Source organism: Nothobranchius furzeri, chromosome 1 (genome assembly GCF_043380555.1).
Source record: "Nothobranchius furzeri strain GRZ-AD chromosome 1, NfurGRZ-RIMD1, whole genome shotgun sequence".
In the NCBI taxonomy this organism is placed as follows: Eukaryota; Metazoa; Chordata; class Actinopteri; order Cyprinodontiformes; family Nothobranchiidae; genus Nothobranchius; species Nothobranchius furzeri.
The window spans coordinates 39,608,989-39,630,211 of record NC_091741.1 but is presented as its reverse complement, the minus strand read 5'-3'; the positions used below and the strand labels follow the sequence as shown (position 1 = coordinate 39,630,211).

The following is a 21,223-nucleotide window of genomic DNA, read 5'->3' as shown; positions in this document are numbered from 1 at the left end:
GATCAATCACATTTTACGAACTGTTAACAGTTTACTGAAGTTGAAGTTAGCATAAATTATGATTAAGTACGATTGTATTTTCATGTATTTAAAAAAATATGTATGATTTATTTAGGTTCGTTGTACCCCTTAACCCCCTGATATTTTCAAATGATGGTACGTTCCACAAATCGTATCCGGAAGTAGATGAGAAAACCATCGAGCGCGCGGCGTTGTTTATGCAGCAATTTCACTGCCAGTAGTTTGGTAAAGTATTGAAGCTATTACAGGGTTTGAAATGGAAATATACAATATATAGAAATAATTGGATCATAAGTTGTCGGTTTGAGCATTTACTGCTAAAAACCAGTAATAATTGGAGCCCCAGGTTTTAGCTCACTGTTATGTGCACGCGTGGAGTGGACAGAGTTTACTGGAAATACATTTATACGCGACAAAAGAGGCAGTTTTTGTTCCCAAATGTTCGGGATACCCCACTGTTGTAACTGGTAACTGTAAAGCCGTTTACAAAAACTGTAGTTTAATGTAACTCAAGTATCTTTCCTGTGTAATTTTTCTATTTATGATTTATTCAAGTTTGATTTGTGTTTACAATTTGCCGAATTAAACAGTGACCTAAATAGCTTTGTAGCATCATTCGCAATGTTTCTCACTGATTTTACCAGGACTACCTTCCAAAATTTGTAAAAGAAAAGTACAATTTAAGGAAACCAGGTGATCAAGCCCTCTCCGTTATCCTCAGCCAAAACCAGCCTGTGCCTTTTAGATTTTATGATTTAAGTTATATAATTTTTAATTAGTCTGAACATCTTTCAGATTTATTTTTGTGTCATTTTAAATAAAAGTTAATCAGTAATCCGGGTTTCCAAGTCGAGAAGGGTTTCTGCCTAAATAAACAAATACAAGAGCATAAGCAGTTCACTCCTAACTGCTTTACCCTCAGCAGGGTCATGGGTAGCTGGTAACTCCAGCGATCATCAGGCGAGAAGCAGAGAACAGCCTAGATAGTTCTCCAATCCATCACAGGAACGCACAGATAACCAGTCACTCACACTCAAAACTTGAGACAATTAACCTGAAATGCATCTCTTAGGTCAGTGCCATAGCCAGGACTTTAACCTGCAACCTTCTTGCTGCAAGGCTACCAGCTATGTCAATGTGGAGCCCCTGCATTTGTGCATTATATTAATATTAATAACTTAAAACTAGCCATTGGATGAACTAAGAAATAATGAAGACATATTTTTTCAAGCACATTCTGTGAAAAGTGAGAAGTCATCAAAATGATAGACCGAGTAACACGTTTAACAGTTGTGAGTAAAGTAACCAATTACATTATTACCTGAATACAACTGAGACAAACTGAAACAACTCATTACTAGAACAGTTTTACCGGATCTGTGCAGAAATGATCCTGTTTAATGTGCTAATTTGCCCCTCTTTGTTTTGATATAAATAACAGTGGAAGTCCCGGTTCAGAGCCAGCTTTCCCAGCATACACGTCATGCAGGAGGGCGCTATCCACAGTCCCAGCTACACTGTGCCATGTGACGACTACGTCCATGTGGTGGAGTTCAGTCCCTTCAGCTCGGGTACCCCCGTCTCTCTCCTGGCTTACGGTGGGAACCAGTATGTGGTGGTGGCCACCTGCCTCTTCCAGGTTAGAGATGCAGCTCCACACAGCCAGGTTTACCCTTCACATCGATTATTTTTGTCTTTCATGTGAATTTGCATCAACAGGAGGAGGATATGGAGGTGGAGGGAGTTGAATTCAACATACTTCGAGCTTTTCATCACGAGTTGCAAGTCGAAGTTTTGGCTTGGAGTCCAGAGTCTCAGCTGAACAGGATACCTACCATCAGGTATAACATTTTACCATAATTATTTTGTAAATCTTTGCTGACTGGTAACAGAATACTGTGTTATTATGTGTCAATTGCCTTGCTTGTTCGGTGGATCACACGTGTAATCTTAGCAGTGTCAACCCTAATACCTTTTTTTGCAAGTCAACTATATTTTCATAGTTCCGTTTTTCAGATCTAAGTTGTGTGTTTATATATCCGACGGTGGGCGGAACCAGGACCCAGCTGGGGAAATTCCCGGTGGCCCTATTTGAGTTCGGTGTTTTTTGGGTTTTTATTTATTTATTTATTTTTTCGGGCCGGTGTTACTCTGTAGATCACCTGCTGCTGATGAGAGGATTTCTCCTGTCAGGAACAGGTGAGCTGCTGCCAACCTAACCCAACAAGCTTCTGTTCCTAGAAACACGTTCTAGCCCAGAGTGACCTGTTATTTATGATTTTATAATTAATATTAAGTGAATGCTCAAAACTCACAGGTGATGGGAAAATAAAATTAAATAAGCCTGTATATTTTCTCCCACAGCTCAGCTCTGTTAGAAATAAGCAGATGTCTGCTTCAGCTGGACAATATCAAGTATAAAAAGTGCTCACAGATAACTGTTCTCTTAATGAAGAAACAATATTAATTATTTTTAAATTTAATATTGATTTTATTTCATTTCTAAGGTTTAGATGTCTGCGAACATTACAGAATTTTTGATTAGTGTAAATAATACACACTATTATTAAAGGGACTTTACGGAGTTTTGAATTTTGATGCTTGCGATTGCCCCCTCAGGCCAAAAGCGTAACGGCAGCTTCAATAGTAGGCTCGTGCACGAGGCGCACATGCTGTACGTGCACACTCCTTAACGAAAATAGCAGCTGACAGTCCCGTGTGTGTGTGTGTGGCCCGGAGGACAGGAGAACGCACAGCTAATTAAATAAATAATTTGGTTCTGTACTTTTCTCTTCAGCACAGCCGACAAAGGTTTATGATGGGTCAGTCCTCCTGCATGCTCAGATCATTCCCTTCCCTTGCTTGAAAAATTGTTCCAAAATGAAAGTTGAACCCACATCTTTTTTATCTGTGAATTCAATGCCGTTCGGCGAGTCTCAAATAAAAATTTGGGCATCTTACTGTAAAAAAATATACCATTAATGTAAAAAAGAAACTCAAAATGAACTATATTTACATCCAGAATCGAACCCGGGTCTTCTGCACAGGAGTCCGCCGTCTTACTGGGTGAGCTATAGCATCAGTGACATCTTTTGTATCTGTAACATTTATATCCTTGATGACAGCTGAAACAACGTTCAAAGAACGGTTCGTAGAGAAAATGGCAATTTTGTTGCTAATTTGTAGGAAATATCTAGAAGAAAGTAGCTAAGGGTCCTCAGAAATGAAGCTAGGTTCATCACTAGGCGTTAGGAACAGCGACAAAGTCGCTGAGTTGGCACTGCCTCTCTCTCTGCTGTTAAAGCTACTGATAGCAAATGTTACGGGCGATGCCTGAGCGTGAACGTGCATGAAGCAGCCTGCTCGACCCGAGCATCTCTCTTTTTCTGTGATTTTGCAGAAAAACAGGCAATCACAGTAAAAATGCCAGGGCTCATTCTACAGGACCAGGGCATTGCAGGAGAATGTATGAAGAATACATTTATTATTTCTATACATGTTTTGGCTGTCAAACTTCCATATTGTCCCTTTAATAACAGGTCTGGATGTGGTTTGGTCTGAGGTATAAAACTCTGCCCTGGGTCTAAAGCCCTGCCGATAGATTTAGTTTCTATAAACAACAACAAATAAATAACAGCAGTTGGATTCTACTTTGTTTCTTAAATTTAATCACGTAGTTTTGCAAGTTCTGTACGCTCACATGTTCAACAGCAGCTCTGCCAGCTGACTGGTTCTTTAGTAACTAGTGACATCAGTACAGTTCTGCTACTGAGCAGCATGGATGCATCAGAGGATTTCGCTGTAGTCAGTGTTCATATAGATTAAAGACAGGATAGGATATATAATCATTCAAATATAATATTATAATGCTGTGAACATGTATAGATACTTTATCATACGTTCTCACCAACCTGTAACTTACCAACCTTTTTTTTCTCAAATTGCCCCAGACGGGCTATACCTGACATGCCTCAGATCCCCCTAGAGTAGTTTAATATATATATATATATATATATATATATATATATATATATATATATATATATATATATATATATAAATAATTAGGGCTGAGCAATAAATAGAAAATTTATCGTTATCGAAATTTCTGACTCTTATCGAGATAATTTTTCCCATGTCAATGAATTTGATAATAAAAAATGAAAAGATGTTTGTAGGTTGGCATTGTTCATGTCCCTTTAAGAAGCTGGACCACCTTGAGTCACGTAAAAATGTGACTCAGCGTAGTACATGTGACAGCCCCATCTAGTGGACAACATTTGTTTCTGCACATACCTGTAGTTATCGTCCATGTATCGTTATCGAGGTGAAATCCTCAATTTATCGTGATACTGATTTTAGGCCATATCGCCCAGCCCTAATATATATATATATATATATATATATATATATATATATATATATATATATATATATATATATATATATATATATGTATATATATATATATATATATATATATATGTATATATATATATATATATATATATGTGTGTGTGTGTGTGTACCTATCAATATATATCTAGGTATATGTAGATAGGTACATATAGATAGGTAGATATACAGATACCGCTGTAGTCGGTGTTCAAAATAGATTCTATCTATCTATCTATCTATCTATCTATCTATCTATCTATCTATCTATCTATCTATCTATCTATCTATCTATCTATCTATCTATCTATCTATCTATCTATCTTTTCTCTCTCTCTCTCTGCAGTGATGCGGACGCTGAACCGATCTGTCGTGGTGAAGAGGGAGCTGAGCCAGAAAGCCAGGCTCTCGATTTACCGGTCGATCTACGTCCCAATCCTCACCTATGGTCATGAGCTTTGGGTAACGACTGAAAGAACGAGATCGCGGATACAAGCGGCCGAAATGAGTTTCCTCCGTAGGGTGGCCGGGCTCAGCCTTAGAGATAGGGTGAGGAGCTCAGGCATTTGGGAGGGACTCGGAGTAGAACCGCTGCTCCTCCGGATCGAAAGGAGTCAGTTGAGGTGGTTTGGGCATCTGGTCAGGATGTCTCCTGGCGCCTCCCTGGGGAGGTGTTTCGGGCATGTCCTGCCGGCTGGAGGCCCCCGGGTCGACCCAGGACACGCTGGAGAGGTTACATCTCCAATCTGGTCCGGGAACGCCTTGGGGTCCTGCCGGAGGAGCTGGTGGAGGTGGCCGGGGAGAGGACGATCTGGAGCTCCCTAGTTGGGATGCTGCCCCCGCGACCCGGACCCGGATAAGAGGAGGAAGATGACGACGACGGCTGCAATATAACAAAGAGTGAAAAATTGATGGGGTCTGAATACCACCCCTGCTCTGCATTGCTGCTTCAACTTCTGTTTAGCGATGTCAACATGGTTGCAGGCTAGACTGCCCAATTTCACAGCCGTTCACTTCCGGTCTTCCGGGTCAACAAATGACCTGGTATCTGGTCTTAACACCAGCCTACGAAGACTGGGTAGGCCCCGTCTTTCAGGATGCAGCCCCTGAATTTGGACGTAGCCTCATGTGTTGCTGGCTAAAGTTACACTTCCGTATGGGAACTAGGTATGCCTCACTCCATCAATCAATCAATCAATCAATCAATCAATCAAACAATCAATCAATCAATCAATCAAAGCTTTATTTATAAAGCGCCTTCCGCAACCCTGTCAGGAAGCCCAAAGCGCTGAACATGGTTCAGTTGAAGCAGTAGCTCTCGTACTGTACATGCTGAAAAATACAAGAAAAAGTGCTGCTAGACCCATAGTAATGACCAAAAGAACAAGACCAGGCACACAAATGAATTTACTCCTCAGGGTGGCTGAGCTCAGCCTTGGAGATGCGATGAAGAGCTCTGACATTCAGAGGAAACTCAGTAGAGCCACTGCTCCATGTCGGAGAAGAACCAGCTGAGATGGTTCATGCGTATGCCCAGGATGCCTCCTGAAAACCTCCTAAAGGAGGTGTTTTGGGCCTGCTTGGAGGTGACCCTGAGGCCATCTCAGGTCATTCTGAAAGTATGCATGACCAGGCTGGTTAGGAAACATCTTTGAGATCTCAGCAAAGGAGGGAACAGTCTAGGCTCCTCTGTTCAGACTGCTACCCCTGCGATCTGAACCCAGAGAAGCAAACTAAACTGTAAAGAGATCCACAGAGACCTGTGTCCGAGGAACCCTTCACAAATGTTAACCTAACCTTGACTTGTTTGCGCAGAAGATTAAATTTCTCTCCTCACATATTTCATGGCTTATCTGATTCCTTTTATTTAAATAAATGTTGTGTGTGATGATCTGTCTGGAGCCTCTTATTATGTAATGAGTCTTCAGACTGTTGTTGTAGGATTAGAGGGCGTCACATCCGCCTCAGAAACCTGACATCTTTGACTTTTAATAAAACAGCATCATTTTCCTGACAGAGCTCACAATCCTGCTGTGTAGAAGGAACCGTCAGCATCTCTCGCTGTCACACTTCCAGGATCTGAGCCAAGCTGTGCCAGGTGGCTTCAGACAGAAGGGAATAAGCCCAACTTGAGATTATTAGAAAGCAAAGAGTTTCTGCCTAATTGGAGCAGTAGATGGGAAGGATCTGCATTCGCTCTGGAGGTGTTTTGGCTTTCTGCAATTGAAAAGAAAAGGCAGCGATAATTCCTGGCCTTTTGTGGTTTACTCCGCAGGACACTCAAGCCAACACTTGTGACGTGTGCACATGTTATTGCGCTGATGAGAACCCACTCAGGTTCAAGCTCTCCTTTCAGTCGGCACGTAGCTGTTCCTTCCAGGAAAAGTACAACGTTCTCACGGGCTTGATGAGAGGAGAGGGGGCTCTGGCTGCCACCGCAGCAGCTTGTATTGAAAACAAGCCTGAAGACTATTAAAACCACAGACTTCCACCACACACACACTCATTTTTCAGCTTTGGCTGTCATCTGTTAAATACGGAAGCCAACATGCTAAACAACAGGCTTTTATTAGAGAGCTGACACTGAAGAGCAGAGTAAATGAGGAGGAGAGAGGTGAAGATGACATGGATGAGTGGCCTGAGGCTAGACTCGAACCATGCAGGGTACAGCTCATGGTCTGAGGATTGTATCTCAGCTTGGCCACAGATATGACTTTCAGGAAACTCGGAATCGACGCTGATCAGCCAATTACACGGTTTTTAAAGATGTTGAGCTGTGTCCTCAGAATCACAACTTTACGTCATTTTTAGCTACCTGTTCCCATCAAACCTATAAATACGTAATATAGCGCAGAAATTCCATTATCAGCCAAATCTGTGCGTTCTTCTGCTACCACAAAGATGTGCTTGCATCACAATTAATTATAAACCAAAATATTTCAAGTGACATTCCTTTAAAGGAGCCAGATCGTGCTATTTTAAACCTTTGAGAGCAAAGGTAGGTGCAATATAAAAAATTACCTTTAGCACAATTGAGAGAGTCGTTTCATCAGGGAAGCTCCGCCCACATCTGCTCCAACAAAACGCACAAACAACAGCGTCTAGGCGAGTCATTGCTGTATTGGCCTCAGTAGTCCAGCGGTTAAGGCGTCTGCTTTTCATCTTGGGGCAGCAGTAATCTTAAGGTTGCAGGTTCGATCCCAGCTCCGCACAGAGAATTCTGCTCATCACCATCAGTGTGTGAATGGATGAATGATACACCGTAGTGTAAAGCGCTTTGGAGTCCTACTCTGAGAGGCGCTATACAAGTGCGGGTCATTTATCATTTATCATGATGAGCCGACACCTTAAGTCCCAGACTCACAATTCTTTCTAGGGCAGGGTCGCCCAATCCTGGTCCTGGATGGTCTCTATCCAGCATGTTTAAGTTCCAAAACAACTGATTCAATGCCTGAATTAGCTGTTCAGCAGCTCATTTAAGTCCTGCAGAAGCCTGTTGACACTAGCTTTACTACACCAACTAGCTTTACTTCACCAACTAGCTTTACTATCCCCTGCTGAATAAAATCAGGTGTGTTAGAGCAGTAATTTGTAGTAGTTCAGTAAAAGGTATTACATGGTAAAAAGCTCAAAAAAGTAGAGTTTTCATGATACGGAGCCTTTAACAAAACCAGCCAAACTGTGCATTTTCCCTTGTATTAGAAGATTGTATTACTGATTTCGTAAATAAAATCGGTCACTCTGAGTTGCAGATTCATGCTGAGACATTTTCTTCAACACCCAGGTCAGGCCAGACAAAGACAGTTTCTTCTAGCCTAGAATGTAGACCGTCATTTGCCAAAGCAAAAATAGCTTTGCATGATGGTCTAGCAACACTCGATTGGAATCTCCACAGCTCCTGGCCAATCAAAAACGATGTATTTTGTTTTCCTCCCCGCTTCCTCCTCAAAGTATGGCAAACTGCCCCGTTGACTAAGATCAGTAGTGGCTCAATCACTGCACTGTATCAGTCAGTTGGGTGGGATGTTGGTGCCAGTGTAAATCTGCAAGGATGGGTGTGATGTGCATGCGTCTGTCGGTGCTGGTTAAAAATCTGGCCGCGGCATTTTGAACCTTCTGCAGTTTGCTTAGGGCTTTAGAGCCTTTGTGTTGGTTGAAACTGATATGGATTTTAGTTTTCAGCTGGGTAACAGTTGGGGCACACGGTAGTTTGTCTGAGTGGCGTTGCCGTAGTGTGATGTCCTTGGCTGGCACGGCGCCCCGAGTAGCTTTGGGATGGACACCAGTACAAAAGAAATCCAGTTTTAAACTTCACAAATTCTGCAGTTTCAAATGTAGTGACTATCCATTCCCACTTTTAGTCACCCTTGGGTGCGGGTGGAGGCAACGACTCGCTTCAACACTATTGTCCAGGCAGCAAGCGGGCTTGGGTTTACTATCCCGTTTATTGAAGATGTTGACGATCACATTTATGCAGGTTCCAGAATAGCGATATCTTGTCAAGGTTATGAAAATGATGAAAATTACAACAGAAAATTAGTTATGGAATGAAATCAAATGAAGCGGTAAAAATCGTGTGATCTCCCCCCGTCACCCAAAAACGCCAGAGTACTGCCACCCTGACACCTATATAGGCTCCGCAGTGCCAGCAGTGGTCAAAAGAAATACAAACCATAGTGCAATAAACTGAAATATATATGAGACATTATCACAACGAACTTAGACCATAATATAATGTAAACCAAAACAATTTTGGCTCCTACAACAAATAAAAATACATTGTTAGAAAGGCGCGTTTTAGGTCTAAAAAGCTTGTATTTACTAATGCAAGAGTTTATGTTATTGTTCTTTGTTCTCTGCTGCCCCAAAGCTGTGGAACTCGTTGTGCATTGGAGTTTGGCAGGCTCTATCATTGGCTGTTTTTAAATCTTATTTAAAGGGACTTATCAGACTTTTGAATTTTTATGCTCGCGATTGCCCCCTCAGGCCAAAAGCATAACGGCAGCTTCAATAGTAGGCTCGTGCACGAGGCGCGCATGCTGTACGTGCACACTCCTTAACGAAAATAACAGCTGAGACAGTCCCGTGTGTGTGTGTGTGTGTGTGTGTGTGTGTGTGTGTGTGTGTGTGTGTGTGTGTGTGTGTGTGTGTGTGTGTGTGTGTGTGTGTGTGTGTGTGTGGCCCAGAGGACAGAGGACAGGAGAACGCTAATTAATGGAATAATTTGGTTCTGTAGCTTTCTCTTCAGCACAGCCGACAAAGGTTTATGATGGGTCAGTCCTCCTGCATGCTCAGATCATTCCCTTCCCTTGCTTGAAAAATTGTTCCAAAATGAAAGTTGAGCCCACATCTTTTTTATCTGTGAATTCAATGCCGTTCGGCGAGTCTCAAATAAAAATGTGGGCATCTTACTGTAAGAAAATATACCATTAATGTAAAAAAGAAACTCAAAATGAACTATGTTCACATCCAGAATCAAACCCAGGTCTTCTGAATGGGAGTCAGACGTTTTACAAGGTGAGCTACACACCCGTGAAATTCACAGTATCTGTAACTTTTATATCCTTGATGACACCTGAAACAACGTCAAACCAAAGAACGGTTCAAAGTGAAAATGGCTATTTTGTTGCTAATTTGCAGGAAATATCTAGAAGAAAGTTCTACAGAAAGTAGCTAAGGGTCCTCAGAAATGTAGCTAGCTTTGTCACTAGGCGTTAGGAACAGCGACAAAGTGGCACTGCCTCTCTCTCTGCTGCTAAAGCTACGGATAGCAAATGCTACGGGTTATGCCTGAGCGTGAACGTGCATGAAGCAGCCTGCTCGACCCGAGCATCTCTCTTTTTCTGTGATTTTACAGAAAAACAGGCAATCACAGTAAAAATGCCAGGGCTCATTCTACAGGACCAGGCATTGCAGGAGAATGTATGAAGAAGAAATGTATTATTTCTGTACATGTTTTGGCTGTCACACTTCCATAATGTCCCTTTAAAGACCCACTTTTATGATGTGGCTTTTAGACAGTGACTCGTTTTAGTGTTTTATTGTGTTAATGTTTTAATGTGATCTTAGTATTCCTCATGTTTTATCTGCTTTTGATCGGTATTTTTATCTTCTGCTTTAGTTGCTTGGGTTGGTTGTGTTTTGGTTTAACCTGTGCAGCACCGTGAGCAGCTCCCACACTGCGTTTTAAACGTGCTATATAAATAAACTATGGTATGGTATGGTATGGTTCATATGTATATTTATTTTATTATGCGAGAAGTGAGACATCTTCACAAAGAGAAAAAAATAAAACACAACTCCATAGAGTTGGAGTGTTTTCGAGCCGGTCCCTGTAAAACCGAGTCCGCTGCAGCAGCAAGAACCTGAACCACGTCGAGGGTGTTTGTAGTGACAGCATGCCAAGTCCATCTGTGCCTGCGCCTGAAAATGTGTGAACCGCTATCTGTTTATTCTGGTGATATGTGTGTGTTTTTCTTGTCATAAGTGAGTTAGTGTAATTGTGTGAGTAATTGCAGGCGCTGGTGTATACGAGGACTGATTAGAGGGGAAAGTCCTCTCCCTGGCTCGGAACAGGGTTTCAAACAAAGACATGCGTACATGGCGTGAGCGATCTTGTTTTTCTCCGTGTTTATCTTTGCTTGCAATTAGAATATCCCTGGCAGTGTTTCCACTGATCCCAGTCCAAGTTTCTGCCACACACAGACTCTGACTCAGAGGTGTCAGCCCGGGCGGCTGCAGGTGTGTGTGCAGAAAGATGTCGTGTGTCACCGAGTCTGTTTTTATGTTCTCTCTTTTGTTTATTTTTAAATCTCCCCTTTCTTTTCCTCTTCCTCTCTTTGCAGATTGTGCACCGCTGCAGCAGACAGAAAACTACGCCTGCTGACTTCTGATCTTCAGGAGCGGCACGAAGTCAAGGTAGCGCAACATCTGGAGCACATTGGCCAGAAACTTCGCTTGTCATTAGGAGTCTCCACGATCAAGTCTAGCAGGAAACAGATCTGCAGACTTAGCAAAGCAACATTTGCAGAAAACATTTATCTACCAATTTAATGGAATTTTTTTTCCCTTACCTGTAGTTTTCTCATGTTTGTTGCCTAGGCGATGGAGGGCCACACCAGCTACATTAACCATTTGGTGTTTGAGCCCACAGAAGGGAAACAAATCGCTTCCGTCAGTGATGATCACACTTGCAGGTCCAAACTATTTTATTTCTCTTTGTGTGTGTGTGTGTGTGCGTGTGTGTGTTCGTGTTCATTCCCAGCTTCTAATTTTCAGTCCTGTTTTTGGTTAATGGTGCAGAAAGACCTGACTGCGTTTCCACCGTGAAACTTGACGCTAAGCACAACACGGTCCAGTGTGACCGTGCATAAGCACAGAGCTGCTTTGTAGCTTCCTCTTGCTAATTGGTTAAATATGGAAATCCAATTAGCTGCAGTGAGATTTTTTTTCCCCCCTCTTAACAAGGATTCCTAAATTTTCCTTTTCAATTAAGGCTGGAAAAGGTGAAACATGGCGTCACCAGTGAGGGTCAGTGCTGGTTTTAGCTGCTCATTAGTGCTTATTTATTCATATTTGCTGTTTCTTTGAACTAGTGGTGTCAAGTCCGGCTCCTTGTTAGGTGTTGCTCTTCCCAGACGTTAGATCCAAGTCAAGTCAACTTTATTGATAAAGCACTTTACAACAGCATAAAAACTGACCAAAGTACTTAACAAGCCAAAAAGAACAGAAGTTCCCTAAAAACTCTAAAAATAAGATAAAAAGTTCATCACAAAGTAAAAACATGATAAAAACAAACATATCAAACTGACATAAAAGCTACTAAAATCAGATGCATTCTCAAACTGAATTAAAAGCAACTGAGAACAGATGAGTCTTTAAAAGTGATTTAAAACCCGACAGTGACGAAACCATCCTAATCTGAATTGGGGGTGCATTCCACAACCTTGGAGCTCCATCACCCCTGAGCTTGCTCTTTGTTCTCGGCACCTCCAGGAAAAACTGGTCGGCTGACCTCAGTGACCGAGACGGGGAGTGAGTAACTAAAACTTCACACAGATACTGCGGAGCAAGGCCTTGTACAGCTTTAAAAGCCAATAAAAGAACCTTGTACTGGACCCTAAAATCCACAGGCAGCCAGTGCAGCGAAGCTAAAATTGGGGTATAGTGCTCCCTCTTTCTCGAGCCCGTCAATAGGCGTGCTGCTGCATTTTGCACCATTTGAAGACGGGAGAGGTGAGACTGAGGAAGACCAAGGTACAGTGCATTGATGTAATGAACGCGTGAATCACCGTCTCAGAGTCATGACTTGAGAGCAGACGCTTAACCTTGGCGATCCTCCTTAACTGATAAAAACCGTCTGATTTGCTTTTCCAGAAGCAGATCACTGTCAAGCTGGACTCCCAGACTGGTTTCAAAAATAGGCTAGCGGACCAAGGTCAGCAGAACATGGCCCACTGGACACACTAGGACTAAAAAGCATGACCTCAGTCTTGTCATTATTAAAATGTAAAAAATTTGCAGACATCCAGGTTTTAACCTCATCGAGGCAGTTTAGAAGAGGATCTAAAGAATTGGGTAGGCCACGTTAAACGGGAATATAAACCTGGGTGTCGTCTGCATATAGATGAAAAGAACATCCATGTTTCGTAAAAATCGAACCCAGAATCCAGTGGTTGGATGATCTCCTTAGCATGACCTCTGGCTCTGCAGAAGCAAAGAAGAGAAGTACTGAAGTGGTTTGAACCCTTTAGTTCAAAATGCTTCAACATTTCTAACTTGGTGCACATCTTTCCTGTTTTGAGTATTTTGCATCCTTTAGAAATGCTTGTCAGCACGTGTCTGTAGGAATTATAATATTTAAATATTCACTCTGGCATCTGATTAAAAACGAGTAATCCTGCCTTACTTGTCAGGATATATACGCACAGTTAGCTGATGATGAGGTTTATGGTCACAATAAACACGAGCAGAGCCAGAAAAATGCAAACGCAAGCATCTTGGTTGCATTTTTGTTGTGGAAATTCCACATTTATCTGTAAAATACTAATAATCTGTTATGATGAAACATTTAGACGGACACGAGGATCGGTCCACGTCTGTGATCACGCCGTATAAACGTCCTCCGCTCCCAGCTCCCGAACCCCCTCCCGCCCCTCTGCCGACTGTCCAGAGAAAACAGGAGCCCGCTCCATCTGCTGAAAGGTTTAAATTCTGTCATGCTGAGAAAATACGGGACGAGGTAGGAAGACGGGCGGAACGAGGGATGGATCAGGTTAACAGGAGAGTCAGCCCACACAAACGGAGCCTTGATCTGAGAGGAGGGAGGGTTATGTCAGCATGTGTAGGTTCACGACCTCTCCGTCAGCCTGTTGGCTTTGGCCGGAGGGCCTCCACTATAAGTTTGCTTAGTTTTGTCATCGCCGTCCCCTGCAGTGTTGGGACCTCTGCTGCAACCTGATGCTGCAGTATCTAGGCGGGGAACCAGACTCCACTTCCTCAGGCTGTAGTCTAAACAGCTCAGTGGGTCACTATAGATCAGTGGTAATCAATTCAAACCCAATAGGTCCCGTCCTTAAAATTTCTTTCATAACGAGGTCCAAACCTCACGTGTACCTCACCCCATGGCTTACTTATGACCATTAAATCAACTACTTACATTTGTGTTTCATTTGAACAACATTTATTTTTGGTGTTCACATTAAAGGGGCATTATGGAAGTGTGACAGCCAAAACATGTATAGAAATAATAAATGTCTTCTTCATACATTATCCTGCAATGCCCTGGTCCTGTAGAATGAGCCCTGGCAGTTTTACTGTGATTGCCTGTTTTTCTGTAAAATCACAGAAAAAGAGAGATGCTCGGGTCGAGCAGGCTGCTTCATGCACGTTCACGCTCAGGCATCGCCCGTAGCATTTGCTATCCGTAGCTTTAGCAGCAGAGAGAGAGGCAGTGCCACTTTGTCGCTGTTCCTAACGCCTAGTGACAAAGCTAGCTACATTTCTGAGGACCCTTAGCTACTTTCTGTAGAACTTTCTTCTAGATATATTCTGCAAATTAGCAACAAAATAGCCATTTTCGCTTCGAACCATTCTTTGAACGTTGTTTCAGTTGTCATCAAGGATATAAATGTTACAGATACAAAGGACATCACTGGCGCTTTAGCTCACCCAGTAAGGCATCGGCCTCCTGTGCAGAAGTCCTGGGTTCGATTCTGGATGTGAACATAGTTCATTTAGAGTTTATTTTTTACATTAATAGTATATTTTTTTACAGTAAGATGCCCAAATTTGTATTTGAGACTCGCCGAACGGCATTGCATTCACAGATAAAAAAGATGTGGGTTCAACTTTCATTTTGGAACAATTTTTCAAGCAAGGGAAGGGAATGATCTGAGCATGCAGGAGGACTGGAGTAGCTAAGGGTCCTCAGAAATGTAGCTAGCTTTGTCACTAGGCGTTAGGAACAGCGACAAAGTGGCACTGCCTCTCTCTCTGCTGTTAAAGCTACTGATAGCAAATGCTACGGGCGATGCCTGAGCGTGAACGCGCATGAAGCAGCCTGCTCGACCCGAGCATCTCTCTTTTTCTGTGATTTTACAGAAAAACAGGCAATCACAGTAAAACTGCCAGGGCTCATTCTACAGGACCAGGGCATTGCAGGAGAATGTATGAAGAAGACATTTATTATTTCTATACATGTTTTGGCTGTCAGACTTCCATAACGTCCCTTTTAAAGAAAAGCTCAAATGTTTTGTGGATCCATCCCGGTTTCTGATCAAGTATCCTGTCTGCTTGGACCCAGGAAGCTGTTTGCATCTCTTTTAAGAAGAGGAACACCCCCTTTTCTTCAAAAAGGGTGAATAAAATGAGCAGAACTGTATTTTAACGTCTGCACAGCAACCTGAAGCGTTTGATGAAGACCAGCCAGAGAGCTGTGATGAATGGGTTTATACCCATGTGACCCCTTCACCACCTTTGATGATTTGCCCCCTGCAGGTGAGATGAAACCACGCGGCACCAACCGACGCCCTCATTTCCTCTACCTACGAGAAACCGTAACTCCTCTGTGTTGTTGCTTGATGTGGTGGAACGCTTGTGGCGTGCCTTTCACCTCTGACAGCTGAGGAGCCGGCGCTCTTCGTTTGCAGGTCAGAGCGGTTGACCACAGTTTGGCCGTTTGGGGGTGTGGCGTGCAGCTGAGCTCTGCTCGGCGAGCGGTCTGAGAGAATCCGGTTCGGTTTATGTTTTCCTGACGGCGGTTTTCATCTCACCCTTGCTGAGGAAGAAGCCGGGAGTTTTAGACAGGAATGTCCTGGTTAGAAATCCAAGGCAACAAAGGGTAATAGGCTTTTCTCCAACAACACACACATTTAAATCGTCTTTAGAGGAAGTTTTGCTGCCTCATTAGTCAGCACCTTGTTTGCAGCTGCTTGCCTTATATTCCCAGTAACACTTGCAGGCTCCCATGACCTCCATCCCGACCTTTTCTTCTCGTACAGAGGCCGTTAAGATGTGGCTAACCATAGATCCAGGTTACAAGAACAACATCTGTCTGCAGCCAATTTCATTTGACATCTGCGGCGTCTCAGAGCTGCTTCTGCTGTCACGCATCCCACTTTAAAGTCGGCGTTACTGCTGTTTTAATCAGGCTAGGATTTCTGTTTTACTTCTAGTAAAGTAGGAAGCTGTTCAGCTTCTCCCCAGTGCTCGTCCTCTGCTGACGTCTGTTTTGCTCTCTGGACACAAGCGGGCCGCCCACGGTGAAGAATTCTCTGCAGAACCGGGGTGGGGGGGTGGGGGGGGACGCTGCCCCTGCTGTCGTAGTTCAATGTAATGTGAGGCTGGCGTTTCCTCTGCGAGAGGAGTCCAGTGAGTCTGTCTGTCCTCACCGCTGAGGGCCCCAGTTCCTGAGAAAGAACGATTTTCCCTGGAAAAGCAAAGTTTGTACATCATCGTCGTCGTCACACACAAAACAAACGCCTGCAGCGTCGTGCAAACCTAAAGCCCGTTATGTTTTCTACTGGGCTGTTAAAGTTGGAATAAGTAGTAATTAAACTTGTGGTGTTTGAATTAGAGGATTTATTTGGTTTCAAACAGTCAAGGTCAAGGATTATAGCCATAACTGTTTTCAAAGTTGGATGCTATTTTTAGTAGTTTGCTCCAAATTCCTGCCTTTCTTATTAATTAAAAGCAAGCAAAATTTTTTGGGGGGCTTTCCAGCCAAAAGCAGTTCACACATCAACTCGAATCGATCCTTCAGATGACCGATTATGAGTCCTGCTTCCTGCTTTTTTCATAATAACGCCCCATGTGGCGTATAGCCTCTAGAATCTGTAATCATCATGCAAACTAAAGCGTTTTCATGTTGTTCATTGTTTTAGGAACCCCGTTAGCTGCAGCGAGCTGCTGCTATTCTTCCTGTGGACCTATTCATACAACTTCAAAAACAATGTTTACATCAAATAGATAAAAAGACATAAATAAATAAATAAAAACACTAAAAATACAGAAGCAAGTCCACCCCACCAAATCAACATTGATGACCTTAACAGATATAATTTTACCATCCCAAGGCTTCCATTATATTATACACTTACTTTTCATACCATATCACAACACAATTAACCCTTTAAAAAAATTTTTTTAATTAAATAATATCTAAATAATAAGTTCTCTTTCTACACACAACACAAATGTTCTTCTAATCTAACTCCAAATACATTTTTACCCCTAATATGTGAGATTTCTTTTGGGAGATGGTTCCACTCGTACATCCCTCCATACATTGCTGTATGCTTTAAAGCATCAGATCTTTTGGTCATGTAAATTCATCTTCTAAGGCATGTCTTGTATCATACAAGTGCTTATCTTTACTAAATTCCAGAGACGTATATAAAATAGATGGCATCTTTGTCTTCCTAAGCTTCCAAATAAAAAGAAGCAGAGCTGATTTACTTCTCGTGTGTCTGAATCCATGTCGGCAGGTTGTGGGACCTGGAAGGGAATGAGACGTGTGTTCTGCGACTTCGCTCTCCGGGCGTCAGTGTGTGCTGGCATCCAGAGGAAATCTGTAAGGTAGGAGGGACTTATTCAGTCCTTGTTGCTTATCATTCCATCCATCCATCCATCTACTTATCCGGAGTCGGGTCGCGGGGGCGGTTGCCTAAGGCGAGAGGCCCAGACTTCCCTCTCCCCAGCCACTTGGGCCAGCCCCTCCGGGGCAATCCCAAGGCGTTCCCTGGCCAGGTGGAGACATAGTCCCTCCACTGTGTCCTGGGTCTACCTTTAGGTCTCCTCCCGGTTGGACGTGCCTGGAAAACCTCACCAGGGAGGTGTCCAGGAGGCATCCTGACCAGATGCCCGAACCACCTCAACTGGCTCCTCTTGATTTGGAGGAGCAGCGGGTCTACTCTGAGCCCCTCCCGAATGACCGAGCTTCTCACCCTATCTCTAAGGGAGGGCCCAGCCACTCTGTTGAGAAAACTCATTTCAGCCACTTGTATCCGTGATCTCGTTCTTTTGGTCACTACCCAAAGCTCATGACCATAGGTGAGAGTAGGAACGTAGATCGACCGGTAAATCGAGAGCTTCGCCTTCTGACTCAGCTCTCTCTTCACCACGACAGACCGGTACAACGCCCGAATCACTGCAGATGCAGCACCGATCCGCCTATCGATCTCACGCTCCAGTTTTCCCTCACTCGTGAACAAGACCCCGAGATACTTAACTCATTCACTGCAAGCCGTTTCCTGATCGCTAACGGCCTTCGCTGCCAGCGTTTCTCACCGTTTTTACTGTTTTTTTAAGAGTCACAGAACGTTGCGCGCTAGCATGATGTCGATGCCAAAACAACCAAAACAAAGAGGAGACTCACCTCTTACATCAGGAAGAAGCCGCGTGTTTGGAGCGTTATCCGTTCTTTCATAATCCGTTGTTGAATTGTGATCGGCAGATGCTTCTCCGGTTCGCGCCTCACTTTTTTTACAGGAACGGCCCAAAACGATCTCCAAACACATGGATGGTCTGCTTCCTGATCATGTGATCTGTGACGTATGCGGATGAAGATCGGCTTCAGGGCTGAGATGCTTGTTCTATCAGCGCGGGGACTCGTTCCAATGCTCAAACAGTAAAAAAAATGCAAATGACGACTTTAGTCGTCATTGGCAGTGAACGGTTGGATCTAAAATGACGACTTTAGTCGTCAATGGCAGTGAATGAGTTAAACTCCTCCACTTGGGGCAGGACCTCATCCCTGACCCGGAGAAGGCATTCTACCCTTTTCCGAATCAAGACCAGTAAAATACAGTAAATACTGCTTTACACAATAATTACATTTTTTTACAATTATACACTTGAATTACACAATAATACACTTAAACTTACTATGTAATTACCATGTAAGTACTTAGTAATTAGGGGACTGTAAAAGGAAGCGTTACCGAAATCTCACCTAAGGAACGGCCGTGGTCTGCTTCCACAAACGGACGCAGAACGGTTTGAGAAGGAAAGGGCTGGAACGTTTGGGTCAAAGAAGAATATTTAAACGGTGCAGACGCGAGTGCTCCAGCCCTTTTCTTCTTCTTCGCAAACGTTATTTTTTCATTTGTGTTTCTATTTTCGTTTTCATCTCATTGTCATACTCATCTATTTTCATTATGGCACCGCTTCTTAGAGGACCAGCGGATCATTACTTCTCTATAAGTTGTTCCTGATGTGTTTCCACCACTCAGTGCTTCCATTCACCAGAGTTTTGTGTTCTGATGGCATATCTTCATCAGTTAATGGTGGCAGAGAAGAAGGGGACGATTCGATTTTATGACCTGGTCACCCAGCAGGCCATCCTGTCACTGGACTCTGGACACTGTGGACCGCTGATGTCTGCCGACTGGTGCCTCACCAACACGATCAAAGTCGGCGGCGTGGCAGGCACCGACTGGCTCGTCTGGGACATAACGCGCTCCAGGTTAGAGGCGGTTTGCTGCTTGATGCGTGTTGTGGAATACATCCCCTCATGTGTTGTTGTTTGCAGTTACCCTCAAGAGAAACGGCCAGCCCACAAAGACAAAGCCCGACTATTCAAGTAAGTCTATAAACGTTCTGTTTCTGTTTTCTTAAACAGTTGTTAAAAATGCACTCTTTTCTCAAGGTGGTCTCTTGCTAATGAGAACCTCTTTGCAACCACCGGCCTTCCTGGTAAAATCAACACGCAGGTATTCATCCACCATCTTGGCCACCCTCAGGTGGGTGCAGTCTTCTCTAGGGCTGTCACGGTGTGAAAATTTAACCTCGCGGTTATTGTGACCAAAATTATCACGGTTTTCGTTATTATCGTGGTATTTTTGTTAAACGTGTTACATTTTCAGACAGCTAAATAAACCCTGTATGTCAGGAAATATTGTCCTCGGTTTGTGTCTAAATTTTTGCCTAAAATGTGTTATTTTGTAATTATGTTGTTTATTTGTTTACATTTTTCCGCTTTAGTCTTTAAAATACCAATATTTGCCCATAACTTCTTATTTTATGTCTGTTTGATGTCATCATTCTAAAAATATTAGACCAGATGATACTCAGTACTCAAGTAGACTTCTAATCAGATACTTTTTTACCCTTACTTGAGTAATAAACCCTATATCAGGAAAATATTGTCCTCGGTTTGTGTCCCTCGTGGGAGCCCCGTAATGCATAGCGTCATTTCAACATGGGGGTGTCCGCGACACGGTTTATATGCAGGTAGCAGCGCTGCGGCTGCTTTATATAGCGACTCGCTGCATTCTCCCTCACCCCAAATCCTCGGATCACGCATTTTAGCTAAAACGCTAACGTTAGCTTGCCTTGCGTTGACTGTAGAGTTGTGGGTGATGGTCACGCAGATGTGTCATGAGATTTGAAGCGTTGCTGCCTTTCACAGACACTTTTTCTGCACGTGCTGCAAACAGGATAGCCGTCTTCTATCAGCTGTCCCTCGGCATTCTTCAAATATCCCAAAAATGCCCGTACTTCCCACTTTGTCTTCTTTGAGGGATAATAAATGTCCTGAGCGCTGCCGTCTCCTCCTTTGGTCATTATTTCAGCTTTAGCTTCAGGAAAGTTTTGGTTGTAAACAACAAAGTGCGCATGTGCCGCCGGCAACTTCAGCAGATGATACGGTGGCTGGTAAGGGTCACCGCGCCTACACCGCAGCCACGGTAATCCACCGAGATAATATAGTTTTTTTTTAAAAACAAGACAGTTATTATTCTTGTCAACTTTATTACCGGGGTTTACCGCTACAGCGGTTACCGTGACAACCCTAGTCTTCTCACAGTTCAGATCCTGACCCGTTTCAGTTTCATGAAGCTCACAAGCATGTCTCGTGTCGTTGCAGCCCGTGGTGATTGGATCGTCCACAATCGGATCGGGCCTCAGCTGGCACCGGGCGTTGCCGCTCTGTGTGGTCGGGGGTGACAGGAAACTTAGCTTCTGGATGACTGAGATGTAGTTGTGTCCTGCATGCATGTTCTCTTTGTGTTTTGCCGAAATTGTCGATTAAAAGTATTTTTCTGAATGTTTACAGCTTTGTTTGGGTTTTGATGGAAGCTTGTTTTAGAACATTTCTGTCACCTGCTGATCAAGATGGACAATTCCAACCACAACTCTCTCTGTGACTGTATTTTTACTCAGGACAGTGTCCCATTTGTTTACCAGGGTGTGTGTGTGTGTGAGAGAGATTTGAAACGTATTGGGGTCCGCTGCTACAGGGTGCAAGTGTCGTTCCAACTTCCACTTCAAATTTACTGGTCTGTAGTGAATTATTTCTCCACAGAGG

General features: G+C 43.3%; 1 protein-coding gene across 3 annotated transcripts; it reads left to right on the top strand.

The window, feature by feature from the left end:
• Nucleotides 1-125: 125 nt before the first annotated feature.
• nup37 (nucleoporin 37) lies at nucleotides 126-20,968 on the top strand. 3 transcript variants are annotated; one of them, XM_070547348.1, is made up of 10 exons: nucleotides 126-246; nucleotides 1,463-1,660; nucleotides 1,741-1,862; nucleotides 11,262-11,334; nucleotides 11,518-11,612; nucleotides 17,403-17,493; nucleotides 19,197-19,381; nucleotides 19,448-19,498; nucleotides 19,565-19,628; nucleotides 20,783-20,968. In XM_070547348.1, exons 1-10 carry the CDS (start codon nucleotides 187-189, stop codon nucleotides 20,894-20,896), a joined length of 1,053 nt encoding a protein of 350 aa, XP_070403449.1. In that variant the 5' UTR covers nucleotides 126-186; the 3' UTR covers nucleotides 20,897-20,968. The 3 variants fall into 3 exon arrangements, with proteins under 3 accessions (XP_070403449.1, XP_015816853.1, XP_054595775.1); XM_015961367.2 differs by having other exon boundaries at nucleotides 19,565-19,658; XM_054739800.2 differs by lacking the exon at nucleotides 126-246 and adding an exon at nucleotides 272-488 and having other exon boundaries at nucleotides 19,565-19,658.
• The last annotated feature ends 255 nt before the right edge of the window (nucleotides 20,969-21,223 follow it).